At 44.5% G+C, this 17,225-nt stretch overlaps 1 protein-coding gene across 3 annotated transcripts; it reads left to right on the top strand.

Annotated features, from left to right (window-relative positions):
* Positions 1-6,571: 6,571 nt before the first annotated feature.
* Positions 6,572-16,642, top strand: gabpb2a (GA binding protein transcription factor subunit beta 2a). 3 transcript variants are annotated; one of them, XM_034130971.1, is made up of 8 exons: positions 6,572-6,890; positions 8,636-8,743; positions 9,111-9,278; positions 12,219-12,413; positions 12,625-12,769; positions 12,887-13,063; positions 13,345-13,463; positions 13,801-14,133. In XM_034130971.1, the coding sequence occupies exons 2-8, from the start codon at positions 8,636-8,638 to the stop codon at positions 14,131-14,133; spliced, it is 1,245 nt and encodes a 414-aa protein (XP_033986862.1). In that variant the 5' UTR covers positions 6,572-6,890. The 3 variants fall into 3 exon arrangements, with proteins under 3 accessions (XP_033986862.1, XP_033986861.1, XP_033986863.1); XM_034130970.1 differs by lacking the exon at positions 6,572-6,890 and adding an exon at positions 6,911-7,468; XM_034130972.1 differs by lacking the exon at positions 6,572-6,890 and having other exon boundaries at positions 13,801-16,642.
* The last annotated feature ends 583 nt before the right edge of the window (positions 16,643-17,225 follow it).

Below are 17,225 nucleotides of genomic sequence, written 5' to 3'. Positions count from 1 at the left end.
CGGGCCACGGTCTGACCACACGGCTGAGATGCCACCATCAATTCTGAAGACCCCTCCTGTAGCTCCAGGTTTGAACTCAGAGTGTAATAATCAACATTCTTCAATAGATAGACTAAACAGCTGAGGACACTGAATCACATTTGTTGTCTCTTATGGCTCGAGGTCATCTACACCCCGAGAAGGAAGTGTTCCAGGTGTCCCACAACAATAACTATCTCTGAGCGAGAGCTGCCCGGTCACAAACTGGCAACAACAACAACTTGCGAGGGCAGCCCCTCCTTAAGGGAGACAGCGGCTGGTTGGTCATCTGCGTCAGAGGGTCAAAGGTCAACATGCAGAATGATTCCCTGACAGGAGAGGATGCTCCCCCGGGAAGATTTTTTTTTAAATATTGAAGTTAAATGCATCAATCTGGTGCACTTTGAGAGCAAAATTAAGAGATCTATGGACACCTCTCAACACCTATATGAAGCAGAACTGTAAACAGATTTACTTTTTCTTTATGGATATTTTACAAATCACTCCCCTTTTAAACTCTATTGTTTTACTGCCATATAGTATTTCATAACTGTTTTTCCTTTATTCTCTTATTTTTTTTATAACTATAATGATCATATGAAGGTGTGCCGTGGAAATAATCTTTTGAATAATTTGTGACCAAACCGTTTGAGACCCACTGAGATAACTTAGGTCCCCTTTAACTTTAGTCTATCATGCAAAATGCACTTTTGTACGTCTTTTATACATGAATATGTGTTCCCGGTGTTCCAGGGAACTCACCAAGTGTCAGAAAACACAACCCTCTCTATTTTCCTCCATACCCAAATCTCTAAAAAAGGGGCTGCAACGGATCTGATAAAAACTGATCCAGATTTGAACACTGTCCTGACGTCAGGACAGTGGCACTACGGCTATTGGGCCAACTCCACCAATCAGGAGGAGACAGCCACGGCCATTGCCGTTCGAAAGCGCTGGAGACATTGTAGTACATATGCCAGGCCAGTAGATGGTGCTGTTCTCACAGAATCAGCCCTTGCAAACACAGAGCTAAAAAATGTCAAATTGAGCAAAATGAGGCATGGCTAAAATGCATGATCTGTTTGGTATTTTGCAAAAAAAAAAGTATAAATATGCCTTATATAGGTATGGTCCTACACTATATTATTCAAATATAGCATGATAGGTCCACTTTAAGTATCTAAACACTCAGAGAGTCCTTTAGCTCACCTGAGTCTCTCAGTCTGAGAGGAGGACTCTCCTCCAGCTTGTTGTGGAACAAACAGCTCCTTATGTCCGTTAGTGCAGCTAGCTAACCAGATGCTAACAACACGGTCCCTGCTGGCACCGGTCCCTACCTCCCCCTCTCTCCCTCTCTCTCTATCGCACTAAATGCGCTATTGCCACACACATACAGAGCCGAGCTTGAATGACACAAGCACACGCTTATTTCCATGCAACTCTCTGATTGGTCTGGTGTCATGCCTCTGTTGCATTCACTGAACACGGGAAATTACAGTGCTGCCGTCCTCTCGTGTCATGATGAGGTTCACGTAAAGCACGGTTAATGTATTATATTATTGAGGGAGAATTGTCCGGGGCTACAGAAAAAACATTCGGGGCTAAAGCCCCGGGTGCCCAGGCCAGGCGACGCCACTGAATTTGGTCATCGATTTTAATCGATTAAGTCGATTAGTTGTTGCACCCCTACAGCAGCTGATGGACTGCTTAGCAGAGATCAAATCCTGGCTGAGCCAAAACTTCCTCAACCTCAACGAGAGCAAGACCGAGGTCATCTTTTTTGGACCCCAACCTCCAGCCTCTCCGGTTGATAATCTGGGCTCTCAATAAAAACATCCTCCATGAACCTTGGAGTGACCTTCACTAGCACTTTTAAATTCGACAAGCAGGTCAGCACCGTAGTCAAATCCTGCTTTTCTAAAATACGACTATTGGCCAAAACCAAGTCGTATTTATCTTTTAAAGACTTAGAAAGGGTTATTAACGCCTTTGTTACCTCGAGACTGGATTACTGCAACGCTCTGTATGTGGGTATGGACCAGGCCTCAATTAAACGCCTGCAGCTAGTTCAGAACGCAGCTGCACGTCTTCTCACTGGCCATAAAAAGCGTGACCACATCACCCCAATTCTGGCCTCACTGCACTGGCTTCCAGTTCGGTTCAGAATTGATTTTAAAATCCTTTTATTTGTTTTTAAAGCACTAAATGGGCTGGCTCCGGCCTATATAGCTGAACTCCTCCAGCGCTACACCCCAGCCAGAGCTTTAAGGTCTGCTGACCAGCTGCTGCTAGTAGTGCCCAAGACCAGGCTCAAAACCCGAGGGCACCGAGCCTTCGCAGCAGCTGGCCCCAGGCTCTGGAACACTCTGCCCCTCCATGTGAGGTCGGCCCAGACCCTAGGGGGTTTTAAATCCTCACTAAAAACCATAGACTGTATATATAAATGGACGTAGGGTCCGTGACGTCACCCATAGGATTCTGCAGAGTTGCCGAGAAGCCCTTAGTAGGCGGAGTCGGCCACTAACGGCTCGACAGTGACGTCAGAGTCTAACTCCCGCCTGCTCCAAATAAGGGCAAAGAGGCGGAGCCGAGGCAGGACCTGCTGCCTCCGAGCTGGAAGTAACAGAGCTAGCTCAAGCTAAGAAGCTAAGCTAACATGCTCCCCATCTGCACACTGCCGTCACATTTTACGTTTCTAAGGTAAGCGGACATGAAACTATTCAGCAAAACTATAAATAATAATTAAGTTATTGAGTTTTTAGCATAATACTTCAGAATCTTAAAATCCCTTAAAGCTCCCATGTCATGCTTTTCCGGTTATTACCCGTCCCCTTGTGTGTTATGAAGGTTTTTATGCATGTAAACGGTGTGCAGAGTCAAAACCCTCAAAGTACACCCTGTAGCGAGTAAAACTCTAACACAGAAAATACCTCCCCAAAACGCCTCGTTGGAGATACGTCACTGCCCATTTGATTCTTCCGGGTACCGCATGATGTCATGCGGTACCCGGAACGAAATGGACCAATCCCGAAGAGCTATGGCCACACCAGCAGCGGCGTGTTCCTCCTCCAGAGGTTCGAAGAACCGGCATTTCACAGACGAAAGCTTCCAAAACATTGCCCAGTTTGAGGCCGGATATGCACAGCTTGTTTGGACCGTTTGGAGCAGGGGAAGATCTGGGTATACAACCTGTAAGTTTGCATTGTTATTTGTGTATTTATCAAACAAGACTGTTTAAATGTGTAAACTGTGTTGGACTGCTAAGCCATTGACACAGTGCTAACTGTGCTAACTAAGTTGCTAGAGTTTCCATATATCAACTCTAATATCAGCAGATGGCCTTGCATACATGTATCTCATAGCAGGAGAATGTCTGCATTCACACACAAAATACCTATTGACAGTATACTGCGGGTGATTTGCCGGTCAGTCGCGAAACGTAATTACATTATAGCTGGCGTAGCGATCTAACACACGGAGCTAGAGCTAGTTTTGGTCAGAAAAACATTTGTGTGATGCTACGTTGCTAGCGTTTAAATATATCAACTACAATGTCAGCAGATGGCCTTACATGTTTGTCATGGCAGGAGAATGTCTGCAGTCACACACACGGAATACTCATACAGTATACTCCGGTTTACCGTACATTGTGACCGTACATATACTGCATGTAGCTAACGAGGCTAGCTGTATGCTAGCGCAAAACAATGTATTCATGCAAGTTACATTGTATGGTAGCAGAATACCCGTATACGATTGCAATTATAAACACGTTATTGCTAGCCTAATATGAACCACTAGCTTTTGTTCATAGTAGTTTTATTACACTGCATTATAGTTGCCTTTCCTCCAAGCTAACGTTCATATCGTGTTAGCTACCAAGGTAAACAAAGCTAGGTTAGCATATTAGCAGGCAAGCTGTTCATTACACAACTACTACTAACGAATCTAAAACAACTAAGTTTCTCTAATATTTTGTGATTTGCATTTGATTTCGTCCAGCCAGATCCTGGCGGACAATCCATGACGGGGAAGGGATTCTACTACTACTGAGGCCTCGTGCTAAAAGGCACCGCACCGCACCGGCTGTGCGCAGGCAAGAGGAGGAGGAATGGATGATATACCGTGTATATATGTATATTTATGTTCATTTTGTACATTTCTAAAAATAAAGTTTAATGGAAATACTTAGTAGGCCTATCCTTTCTTCCCTGAATTCATATATAGCAAACCATGATTTGATTTCTCATCAAACAGTAGTAGTTTATAACGGGTAAAAATAACTTACTCTTTGTTATGAGAGTAGCTCGTAGGCCACAACGGAAAGACAAGGAGACATACACGAGTTTACAAAACCACGGCACATTTATTGTGGTAAATGCAGAGACAGGTGGTTGAGAGGATCGCAGAGTTAGTCTTCCTGCAGCCGCTTTGGAGAGAGACTGGGGCCGTAGTGTCCGGAGGTGTCCGTGATCGTGCTGATTAGCCTCTTCAGCTCCACCCCATCGTAAGACAAAGGCCCTGGGGCCGTCACACTCTTCTATAACAACAGTTAAAAATATATATGTATATAAAATATACCGCTGTACCGACGCCATGATAAGACTGATGTTACGCTGAGAGCAGCCGGGAAAAGCACTGACATGGGTGCAGCCTCTCTGGTGGTTGACTAATCAGAACGAGTGGCCGAGCTGACCAATCGGAGCACACTAGGCTCACAGGGAGGGGGGGGCAAGAGCTCCAACGAGTCGTTTAGTGGAGAAAGTGAATACTGCTGAATACACATGCTTGACAGAGATGCTGTATGCGAAACCAATGTGAGTTTGGAAAATTGCACAGTATAAATCTATTTTAGTATACCTCAACAATGTAATTATGATCAGTGGAAATGGCCATGACATGGGCCCTTTAACGTTTGAATGCAATGTGCTAAATGCAACACTGGAATCAAGCAAATTATTAATATGTTTGCATGACATTAGTTATTTATATTTTGCTATCACTTAATTATACGTTTAATACATTTAAGTCAAGCTAAGGTACATGTGATGGTAGCTAGTTAGTGCTCTTACCTGTGAGGCTTCCTCCAAACAGCATTATAAACAGACTGTACCATTAAAACTATAAGTACCAGTTCTAGATCCTTGACTTTAGACAAACAATTCAAAAGACAAAATGTATTTAAAGACCAATCTTTATTTGAATGTGCCTCTTAACCTGAGATATTAGTTATACAGTAATAGTATTGACAATCTAAAAAAACTGAGCAACTCAACAGTCAACTTTATATTTCTTATTGTCTAAAGCATTTATTATTTTCATTTTTCCCCTCTCATATTCAGTGTGGAGTGTGGACGGATTGAGACAGCGTGGTGTCCAGAGAGCTGCAGAGACTTCAGGGAGAAACCTCCGTGTGATGGACGTCCTGTCTGTTGGTTTGGCCGGAGAGGACTGAGGGTCTTTCCTCAGCGAGGAGGACCAGGCCTGATGGAGGAGCCCATGCTGGGCATAGCTGATACCAACTGCACAGGCCTAGTCTGTCACTTTATTTGACTAAATGTGTTTACTTATACATTGAATAGGTTTACACCTTCTGTCCATATGTGCTTTTTTATTTAAAACATGTTTGATTAACTTTTGGTTCACATTTCAATAAATTGAATTTGTATTTGCACTCCTTTTGTCCATTATTCTTACTGAAAATGTTAGATTACACATTCACATCTGACTGAAGATTGGCCCCATTTATTTGTGACGTTTTAAACTCTGCGGTACAAGGTACATGTTGTGAAGCTCATAAAGTGAGGCAAATAGAATTAATCAGCTGATGGAGTGTAGATGTGGAAATAGGTGCATTCGATCAGCTGACTTCACAATAAAAGTAGTTTCTTAGTGAATGTCCTGTACTGGTCTTAAAATCTCATAACATCAGCTTTTAATTGGGCATTTTAACATGGGGTCTATGGAAATTGCTCCTTTCTGCAGTCAGCGCCTATCGGCCAATATATGAACTGCGGTTTGTGGCACTTCCGTATTGGCGTCCCGGCTCTTCCCCAGAGTTTGCCGCTTGCTAAAAACTCACTTCTTCTCCCTGGCCTTCTAGTCAGAGCGGAGCACGACACCTGACTATTCCTTGTGTTTTTGTTTTTTATATTTGCTGTTGTAATTTATTGTCTTCTGTTTTGCGATTGTAGTAATGTGTTATTTATTATTTGCATGTAGGCCTACAGCACTTTGGCTCGACCAAAAATCGTTTTAAGATGTGCTATATAAATAAAACCTGATTTGATTTGATATAAATAAAATAAAACCTGAGGAGAGAGGAGTCGAGGAGGGGAATTCGAGAAATGAGAAAGGGCCATAGCAGGAAGGTCAGAAATATAAGGGTTATAAGAAACTTTTTAGCACTACTCCAAGAATAATAAAAAGACATACCATATCACATGTAAATATAAATGTGAATAAACACAATGACCTACAAAGATAAGAAAGTAAAGATAATGAATTTAAGACAATATTTGACAAACTTATATTTTAAAATGAAACGCTGAGCAGACGTTAGTTTAATACACCAGTTTATTAAGTGACCCGCAGATCTGACCTGAGGTCAGTTTGCTCTGCTGCGGATTTCCCGCCTCCACCAGGACTCTCCCGCTCAGACTGACCTGAGATCTGCTGTTACCGCCCTCTCTGTTCCCGCCCTCACGAGGTTCACTTCCTGCTCCGGTGCATCCGCCATATTTGTTACAGATACAAAAATAACAGTTTTAAATAAATCAGTTTGTATTAAAGGTGTATCTGCAGGTGAGCTAGCTGTCGGGTCAGAATCACATCAGGCGACTTAACATCAAGGGATTCTACGAGAGGAGAAGGTAAAACTCGCTTTATTTAATGTGCTAACAGGCTAACGGCTAACAGTAGTTGTAAACACCACCGCACTTCTGGTCTGGACTTTCAACTTAAAATAGGGACTCACGAGATGGGCCGCAGCTGAGAAAATAACAGATAATGCTTTTGAATAAGATGTGTCCAAATGATTCCTTATTTCTGTATCTCGTGTGCATACCTTTTATCTAATAGTGTCTATATTTTGTGCGAACAATAAAGGAATTCAGATTCTCCTGAAACCACTGTAAACAAAATACACTTCATACGCTCTTATTTTGAATCCACTTCCACAACATCCGGCTGTGTTCTGTCGGCTCGGTAACTTTCCCTGAGAAACAACACGGAGCTCCGGAGGATCCGAGGCTCCTTAATGTTCCCTTTATCCCCTTTACTATTTGTACCCTCTTTATTCTCTGTATTCCCTTTACTCGCCGTATCCGTTAACCCCACAACAACAGACCTGTTTGTTCCGCGGAGGGATACAGACCGCTTCACAGCCTCGGAGGGATTCGTTCTGTTAGCATTATCTTAGCAGAGAGCAGTAGCCCGAAGAGAAGCCGCGGTGAGTAAACAATATACACTCTTATCTTCATGTTTAACCTGTTTAAAGATAATTATATATTAGTATTAAAAGTTTATTAAGAGCCATAACCCCCTGTACTCGGTCCGCCTGCAGAAACTAACCGGATGTGGAAGTAGTTTTTTCTCGGTGTTAAAATAGGACATTTGTGAGAGACTTCCCCCGGAAAACCAACAACTTAATATCAAACAGTTTCCTGTGTGTCGGGGCAGTGAATGTTTGGGACGGTTTTTACCGGTGTTTGTGGTGAATAACAGCCCGGGGAGAGGGGCCACATGGCGGACTCTTTCTGCCCGTGGAGGCGCGTAAAATGGCTCCTCGGCCGCGGAGAAAGAATCCTCGTCTCTGTCCGTTAACTCTCCATCAGAACGCTGTGTAGCGCTGAGGGGCCCATTATCGGACAGGCAGCATCAGGCTAACTCAGCTAGCATTGGGCTCTTCTCCCAGTTAATAAAACCATTGTTTCCAGTTTAAACACAAACTAACATTAATGTAGAGATCATTAATGTAGGCAGCATGGAGATTACCTATGAAGCTAAAGCACGTGTTCTACACCGTGGAGATGCTCTGGTTGCATGTGAACGTACACAGTGTTAGCATCATAATACATTTGAAGTCGTCTGTATTTTTAATTACGTATTAGTATTTAAACTTATTGTATGTTTTGTGAGCCGAGTGATTTATTTATTTGTTTTATTTATTATTTCTCTGTACAGCTCTTTGTATTTTGTTCAGGAGGTTTTAAAGTGCTGTACAGATAAAGCTGTATTAGTGGTACTAAAGCACAAATACCACATGGTGAACATGCTAATACCACAAATAAAAGTACTGCATTGAATAAAGTACTTTTATTAACATCAATGCTCTCCGGTCTTTACAAAGCGGAAATATAAATTAAAAATAATTAGTAAAAAATTAAGTAAAAATAGAAAGAGGAATAAATAAGTAAAAATCAAATGTGTGAATATAATGATAAAGAAATAAAATACTAGAAATATAAAGAGCAATAAATAAAACAATAATTTGTTGATTTTATTTGATATTTTCTGAATCTGCAGAGAACCTAGAGTAATCAAATGAAGGCGTAGCAGCACGAGTATAGGATGAGTACATTAAACAGTATTATAAAAGTGTGTGTGTGTGTGTCAGATGTCTCTGGTGGACCTGGGGAAGCGTCTGCTGGAAGCGGCTCGTAAAGGTCAGGACGATGAGGTCAGGAACCTGATGGCCAACGGAGCGCCGTTCACCACCGACTGGGTGAGAATACCGTCTGTTCAACGTTACCACTAATGTTAGAAACATCTCCCTGGTCCCCGGCTTGATCTTCAATCTCAGGATCCATGTATTTGTGATCCTCTCCAAAATGGAAGTAGTCATCACATACAGAGCATCAACTAGTTCCTGAACAGTGTCCTTCACATGCTGATATCCAAGAGAGGGAGTTACACAGTCACAAGATGGAGGAATAGAAAGCAGTATTCAATGTTTACTTCAGATTAGCTCCACGTCAGAAATGATCATGCTTGTCATAGGTCTATCTCCATAGAGGCTGAATCATCATGTTAATCACATAGCTATCATATGCCTCAAACAGTCCTTGTGTGTGTGTGTGTGTGTCCTGTAGCTGGGCACGTCTCCTCTCCACCTGGCTGCTCAGCACGGTCATTACTCCACAGCTGATGTTCTTCTGAGAGCCGGCGTCAGCAGAGACGCTCGGACCAAAGTGGACCGGACGCCGCTGCACATGGCGGCGTCCGAGGGTCACGCTGTGATCGTGGAGCTGCTGGTCCGGGTGAGAAGAGCTTACTTTACTCTCTGGGGGTTAAAGGGCTCCTATTATACTATTTTAGGCATATATTATAGCTCTCAGATATAAAACATGTCTCTGAAGTGTCCTGCTCCAAACCACAAACAGATCCTTGTAGCCCCCCCCCCCCCCCCCCCCCTCTCTCTTCCAGCTGTCACTATAGACATGACTCTTACCCCTTTCACACCAAGGCTTTTCCCCTTCTAGCTCCGTGCTAGAGCTTTTCTGGTTCAGAACCGGTTCTTCGGTTTAGCGCCGGCTCTTTTCACACCGCTCAGAGCCCGACTGGTGCTGCCGCTGCTGCGTCATGACGTCACAGTTTACGTCGCTGAGTTTCTCCCCAACGGAGCTCACCTCACAACAACAACGGGCCGGGGACTGCGTTGCTTTTAATCATACGAAGCCAGATTAAATTAAATAACGACTTCTCCAACCTTATACTTTTCTCCAGAGTACCGTGGTTCATTGTTTATTAATGTGTTTCAGCGGCATTTACCGACCGCTGCAGTGCTGACTGCTCTTCAACGGGAGGGTATTCTCCCGTTAGCTCCGGGTTAGCTCACACGGCTCTAAAGTATTCACTGTCTGACTGTCACACAAGCAGCTGATACATATCCCCAGTTCCCCTTAAGTGAATGTGTGTCAGTCTGAATTGACGCTGTTTGGTGTCAGTCTGAATTGACGCTGTTTGGCATCACAACGCTGTTATGAAAGTTTCTCTGGTATAACATGGGTGATGTTAGCATAGCAACCGAAGCTAAACTGACTACTTGCTAAGCCGTTTTATACAGGCACTTTTTACCGACGTATTTTTCATTATGATTCTACTTGTGATAGTTGGACATGACAACCTGTGCAGCCCATGTATTGATTCCATCCGATAGCTGCTATAATAACAAACAAAACGTCTGCCTGCTCTCCACAATGATCAATAACAGCGAACGGATGGTCAAAGTAAGGTACAAATAAACAGAATCACACGAAGCCTGGTTAGTGTTGCCTGACTTTATAAAGCGTGTTTTTTTTTTACAAGTGTGTGGTTGCGTTCTAGTCACTTTGCTCAGCACTACTGCTGGTTACAACTTTTATTTGCCGTACTCGCCTTAACTGTTATCTCAGGTTAATCTCGCCCCCCTCCGACGTAAGCGGTTCTTGCTTCTACACGGACAACTTTTTGGTGCTCGAAACGAACCGGATTCCGGAGCTTAGAGGCTGCTCCGCTGCGGTGTGAACAGGAAAACCCGGTGTTTTTCAAGCACCAGCACCGAACCGGCCCCGAAACACTGTTGGTGTGAATGGGGTATCTGAGTCAGTAGCTTTAAAGAGAGATCATAATCATAATTGTGTTAACATGTCACAGAAATGTTAAGGTTAATGTCCTGACCTTAAAGTCAGAGCGATATTTATCTCATTTGTTTTATATCAATTTGATCAAGACATGTTTCCACAGCAGGTTAAATGTAATAAAGGACATGTCAGCATTTTCATTCTTAAATGGCTTGAATCTTACCTTTAACAACACAGAACAAGCTTTTGAAATGTGGCTAGTTCTGTCACATATTAGCCTGGCCCATGGACATGTTGTCATGGGAACTCAAAGTCACATGACCTGGCCCAGGACCCAGACTGTTCAGGGTCACTCAGGGTGAGGACAAAAGGACGTTTTTGCGGGACATGTTACTGCGTTGCTAAGAGCTACTTTAGATTCATATATATTTTGCTTTCAGGAGGAATATATCCATAGATCGATGTTCTCTTTGAGCCAGGTGTTTCTCGTGAGTTTCGCTTCAAAACAGATTCACCAATAAAAAATACATTCTGGCAAATCTGACAATAACTCTGTGAGTCGCCCTCCAGCGGCTGCACCCATACGTGAATACATGTCTCTGCTGATTGACCTCTGACACAGATAATGGTGGTGATAGCTCTCTTTTCTACACCTTTGGATAAAAGCCTTGTTTAAGACGGGCGGCTGTCAATCAAATGCGGGACATCGGCTAAATGTGTGAGACAGATGATCAAAATGCTGTGCAGTCCCTCACAAGGCGGGACACCTGGACGCCCTGGTGTCCCTCACAAAGCGGGACACCTGGACGCCCTGGTGTCCCTCACAAAGCGGGACACCAGGGCGTCCAGGTGTCCCTCACAAAGCTGGACGCCCTGGTCCCTCAGGGACACCATGAGATGGAATAAAGGCTAAAGCTGTATAAGGAACTTTCCAGAACATTGAATCAGAATCAGAATACCTTTATTAGTCCCACAGAGCGGACATTTGCATCGTTACAGCAGGAAAGAGCCACAGACAGCTTAATGTTACCTATGTTAAAAAAAGTACTAAGTTATGATATAATAAAAATATAATAAAAAAAACAACAAAGTTACATACTTTTCAAAATACAAATCCTGTAACAGTTCTTAGGATTTAGCAGCCAGGTATAAATTACACAGTTATTAATGGCATATGTATATAATGTATATATTGCACATAGTTTGATGGTATTTAACTGCAGCAAGTTACACAATTTACAAAATGCAAAATACACACCGTGTAACGGTTCTAAGGATTTAGCAGCCAGGTATAAATTACACAGTTATTAACGGCATATATATATATTGCACATATTGCACATAGTTGATTGGTATTTAGCAGCAAGGGGTGATATAGTCTGTGTTGTGGTGTGTGTAGGGGAGGGGGGGGGGGGTCTACTAGGGGCTGTGCTGGTTGTATAGTCTGACCGCTGCAGGAAGGAATGTCCTGTCTTTGTCACCGTGGGTTCTTCTGGGTTAACATGAGTCAGCATGTTGAATCTCTGTGTGAGTCCTCTCAGGGTCTCCTCCTCAGAGCGGAGCAGACATCAGTGCTAAAGACAGGCTGAAGATGTGAGGGTCTCTTTTCTGATGGTTCAGTTTGTTCCCCCTCCTCAGAGCGGAGCAGACATCAATGCCAAAGACATGCTGAAGATGACGGCTCTGCACTGGGCGGCGCAGCACGGACACCACGCTGTTGCCGAGACGCTCATCAAACACGGAGCCGACGTGCACACGCTCAGCAAGTTCGACAAGACGCCCTTCGACATCTCAGTGGATATTCAGAACACAGAGCTGATGCTGCTGCTGCAGGTGAGACCCGACCTCTGACCTCTGATCGTTTCTCACACCCAAGGCAGGTCAACATTCAAAGGTTGATCATCAGATGCTCAGCAGCTACAGTGTAGAGATGTCAATGAAACTCTGCTGACCTGAGCGCCTCCTACCACACTATGGCTCTGTCCAGATGACGACAAAAGCCTTCAATACTGTTCCCACTGTGTGTGTGTGTGTGTGTGTTTAGGAGGGCATGCAGAACCAGGTGAACATGAACCAGGTGACGTTGAACGTGGATACGAGCGGGAACAGCAACCAGCCTCAGTTCATCATCCAGGGCATGCAGGGGGGGGTGGTGAACCTGGCAGAGCTGCTCAACAAGGCCAACCACGGTAACACACACACACAACAGATAAAACACACATAAATACACCATAACCAAACACAGCCGGTAAACCCACACACTGAAACACTCTAATGATGGGGGGGGGGTGTGTGTGTGTGTTCAGGAGACTCGGAGGAGGCGATGGCTGCCAACGCTCTGGACTCCAACATCCAGCATGCAACAGTGGTGAACGAGGGGGGGCAGAGGGTCATCACCATAGTGACGGATCAGCACGGCAACCTGCAGACCACGGGGGGGATGGCTCCCCCCTTCTTCGTCACCATGCAGCACGGCCAGCAGAGTAAGAGACATCTTCATTATCATCATCGTGTGTGTGCGATATCTTTATCATCATTAATGTGTGTGTGAGACATCTTCATCATTAATGTGTGTGTGTGAGACATCTTCATCGTGTGTGTGTGCGAGACATCTTCATCGTGTGTGTTTAATGTGTGAGTGTGAGAGACATCATCTTCCTCATCATCGTGTGTGTGTGTAGGTATTTAATGTGTGTGTAGGTGTTTAATGTGTGTGTAGGTATTTAATGTGTGTGTAGGTATTTAATGTGTGTGTGTGTTTCAGTGCTGGCGGTGCCTGCTAACACGGTGACGGAGGAGGTTGTGACGGAGGAGTCTCAGCCCCCCCCCTCCAGGAAGAGGAAGATGGAGACGACGAACAACAACCACGATGGAGGAGAGACGGTGAGACACACACACACACACACACACACACACACACACTTTGGGTTCTCTTCAGGGCGCTGAGGAACGTCTGAACTTCTTCAGGCAGTGGTTTTTAAATGTGACCTTTTAGCGGCGCTGTTGCATGGAGGACAGACTGACGATGAACCCGGACTGTAGTAAAGACCTCTCTGGGCTGTGATTGGCTGTTTCTTGTCACATGGCAAACAGTTGGAAATATTAACAGAAATGTATAAAAGTGTAAATATAAAGAGGAATAAATAAGATCCATCATGTATTTAAAGTGTGAGATCTATCATGTATTTAAAGTGTGTTAATGGATGCCTCTCTCCTCCAGGAGCACCTCCAGAGGCAGCTGCTGGAGGCCAACAGGAAGGCGCAGGAGTACCGCACGCAGCTGCTTCGCAAAGAGCAGGAAGCAGAGGAGTACCGCGTCAAGCTGGAGGCCATGTCTCAGAACCACCCTCACAACAACAACAACAACAACAACCACCACAGTGAGGAGGTGGTGGGAGGAGAGGAGGACGAGGAGGAGGGAGGAGGCGTGGTGGAGGAGGAGGGGGAGGGGGAGATGGTGGTGCTGCAGGAGGGAGGCATCATCATGGAGGGGGAGGAGGGTCAGGTGACGCTGGTGGAGACGGGAGGAGAGGCCACGGAGGTTAGTTCATAACAGAGAGGAGGAGAGAGGAGGTGCCATTCTGGATCCCTAAACGGAGAGGAGGCACAAAATGGCTGCTGCCGACTTTTCAAACAAGACGGAGGAAGTCATTTTGGATCCCTGTGAGATTCAGAGAGGGAGACACGATGGGGACGCAATGGGGACACGATGGGGACGCGATGGGGACACGATGGAGACACGATGGGGAAGGACTGATGGAGGAAATCAATGAAAGATCAGACGAGTCAATCAAGCAGAGGGGTTTGATCGTGTGCCATTTGGATCCCTGAAGTCTTAATCAGGAACAAAGCGTTAGACAGAGCGACTGATAAAGGATTTAAGTAACATTTAGGAGAGTTCTGCTCCATTCTGGATCCCCGAGAGGAGGCACACGATGGCTGCTGCCTCAGAACAAAGAGACCATGAAAGACTTTTCAAACAAGACGGGGTCATTTAGGATCCCTGTGAGATTCCCTGCCTACAGAGAGGCAGACATGATGGAGGGGGTGTGTGCCATCTGGGATCCCTTCAAAGATCATACGAGTCAATCAGGCGCTGTTTGGATGCCTGAAGTATTGAACAGCAACACAGCGAGAGACGGAGCGACCGATAAAGGATTTAACGAACATTTAGCCTCCCTGAGAGATGTCAGGACGATGCTTCAGGAAGGGAACTACAATGGCTCGGAGGAGGAGCACGGACTTCAGGAGTCTCCTCTTGTTTGTCTCCATGCCTCCTGAAAGGGATGCAAAGCGGCTCGTGGAGATGGAGACTCACGGAGGAGGAAGAGAGAGATGTTGTTTTAGTTATAACCACAGTCAGTGATCACAAGTCATTAAAGCAGCAGGAGATCTGGACCCTGAACGCACCATTTTGCTTCATGCCAACGTGTATAAGGGAAACGCGCACGCTGCCCATGATCCCTTTCTTGAATCCATTCAAACCAGTCCCCCCACACGATTCCCTTTGCTCTTCGGTCCGGATCAATCCTCTCTAACCTCTCTAAAGTGACCTCCCTGAACGAGGCGGACGAGAGAACCAGACGTCTCCTCGGACACTAAGACACTCTGAACTGCTTTCATACTTTTTATTTCTTTTAGTTTTTGTTGTTTATAATCATTCTGTTTTGTTCGGATGCGACGTCTCGTACGCTTTCTTTGAGACGTCTCGTGCGCTCTCTTTGAGACGTCTCGTGCGCTCTCTTTGAGACGTCTCGTGCGCTCTCTTTGAGACGTCTCGTGCGCTCTCTTTGAGACGTCTCGTGCGCTCTCTTTGAGACGTCTCGTGCGCTCTCTCTGAGACGTCTCGTGCGCTCTCTCTGACACGTCTCGTGCGCTCTCTCTGAGACGTCTCGTGCGCTCTCTCTGAGACGTCTCGTGCGCTCTCTCTGAGACGTCTCGTGCGCTCTCTCTGACACGTCTCGTGCGCTCTCTTTGAGACGTCCTGAGAAAGTTCCCTTTGTTTGTGCAGCGTCTGACTTCAGATCCATCATGCAGACTTCTGATCAGTAATTATGGTTTCATTTTAAATCCTCAGATATGTAATGATTTCAGAGACTCTTAGTTTAGAGATATCTCCCGTCTTTAAGCAGCTCACAGACTAGTGCCTGGAAGCCGCCTCGCTTCGGGGTCTGGATTCAAACAAGGGATGAAAGATGAGTAAAGAGGAATATGGATTAGCTTTAATGTCTTGAAATGTCCCAAACTCAATTACAGACACATCAAACACATCAAGTTCATTCAAACATTCAAACTAGTTTAAATGAAGTCATAACATATTCAAGTTCCAGTTACCCATCATCAGCTGAAGGTCGTCTGCTCAGTTTTTAGATGATTTGCGTGTTTTTATCCCTTTAATGACATTCCTATAATTCAGTCCCAGCAGAACATTGGTGTTTCAGAATAATAAATACACGAGGAACAAATCCATTAAACCAGAAAAACAAGAAATTTTTCTGAAATGTTACTTTGGTGGGTGAGACACACACGTAGAGATAGAGACACACACACACACACACACACACAGACACACACACACACACACACAGACACACACACACACACACACACACACACACACACACAGAGAGACATACACAGAGACATAGAGACACGCACACACATTTATAAATTAAGAATCTCAGAATATTCCAGTTTTTACTTTGAAATGTGTGCCTTTGTTCCTGGTCGATTCCCAACGTAGTGATACCCTCATGATGTCAGAATATTAGAGTTGTTATTTGGATGCCATCATAATGAAAGATAACGCATGAATAGTTTAAATCTCCTGTGGGTCAGTTTCCTGTGGGTTTTGAAGGCTCTTGAGGACTTCCTGTGCGCTGACGCTCCTTCCTGTCTCGGTTTTCTGTTGAGTGTGAAAGTTATTTTTATAAACTCAGCAAACCTTTTTTCTATGTACATATAAAGTTGTATTTTTCTAACTGTACCTGAATGCTTCACCGTGATGATGATGGCTGCCTGCATCGGTAATCTGAAATATAAACACTTGTTTTTGGACTTTCTGTGTTGTGCTTTACATGAAGTCGCCCGGCGTAGACACGTATAACTAATACAGTTTGTTCATAAGATCATACTGCATATTGTACCTAAACTCTGGGGTTTATGTCCTACATTTGTGAGGATGATATAGAGAAGCTACGATACTCATTTACCCACTATTTCCCAGGTTTCTTCAGGTAAATGAAACCCTCTAATCTAATCCCAATTACCTCGCTAATCATGGAACATTATCTCTCCCATATCCCCATATTGTTTTTAAACCTACAGTTGCCCTAACCCGCTGTCGTTTGCTATAGTCACACCTGAAATTATTTTATAAATTATTTTGTATATTAAGTGTTCTTAAAGGTCCCATGTCATGGCCATTTCTACTGATCATAATTCCATTGTTGAGGTCTACTAGAATAGATTTATATTGTTCAATGTTCCAAACTCACATTGGTTTCTCATACAGCATCTCTGTATAGCATGTGTATTCACTCTCTGTCCTACACGGCTTGTTGGAGCTCCGGCCCCCCCTCCCTGTGAGCCCAGTGTGCTCTGATTGGTCGGGACGTTGCGAGGCTCGTTGCTGCGAGGAGCAGA

This window comes from Trematomus bernacchii, unplaced genomic scaffold (genome assembly GCF_902827165.1).
Source record: "Trematomus bernacchii unplaced genomic scaffold, fTreBer1.1, whole genome shotgun sequence".
Classification (NCBI taxonomy): Eukaryota; Metazoa; Chordata; class Actinopteri; order Perciformes; family Nototheniidae; genus Trematomus; species Trematomus bernacchii.
Note: the sequence above shows the minus strand (reverse complement) of the source record. Positions and strands in the feature narration are given on the sequence as shown.

Excerpts from the sequence above, each read along its gene's own strand:
- gabpb2a (XM_034130972.1), top strand. The coding sequence starts at position 8,636 with ATGTCTCTGGTGGACCTGGGGAAGCGTCTGCTGGAAGCGGCTCGTAAA. Across the intron at positions 8,744-9,110 it reads CGCCGTTCACCACCGACTGG|CTGGGCACGTCTCCTCTCCA; the intron begins GTGAGAATACCG and ends TGTGTCCTGTAG. Across the intron at positions 12,414-12,624 it reads AGCTGATGCTGCTGCTGCAG|GAGGGCATGCAGAACCAGGT; the intron begins GTGAGACCCGAC and ends GTGTGTGTTTAG.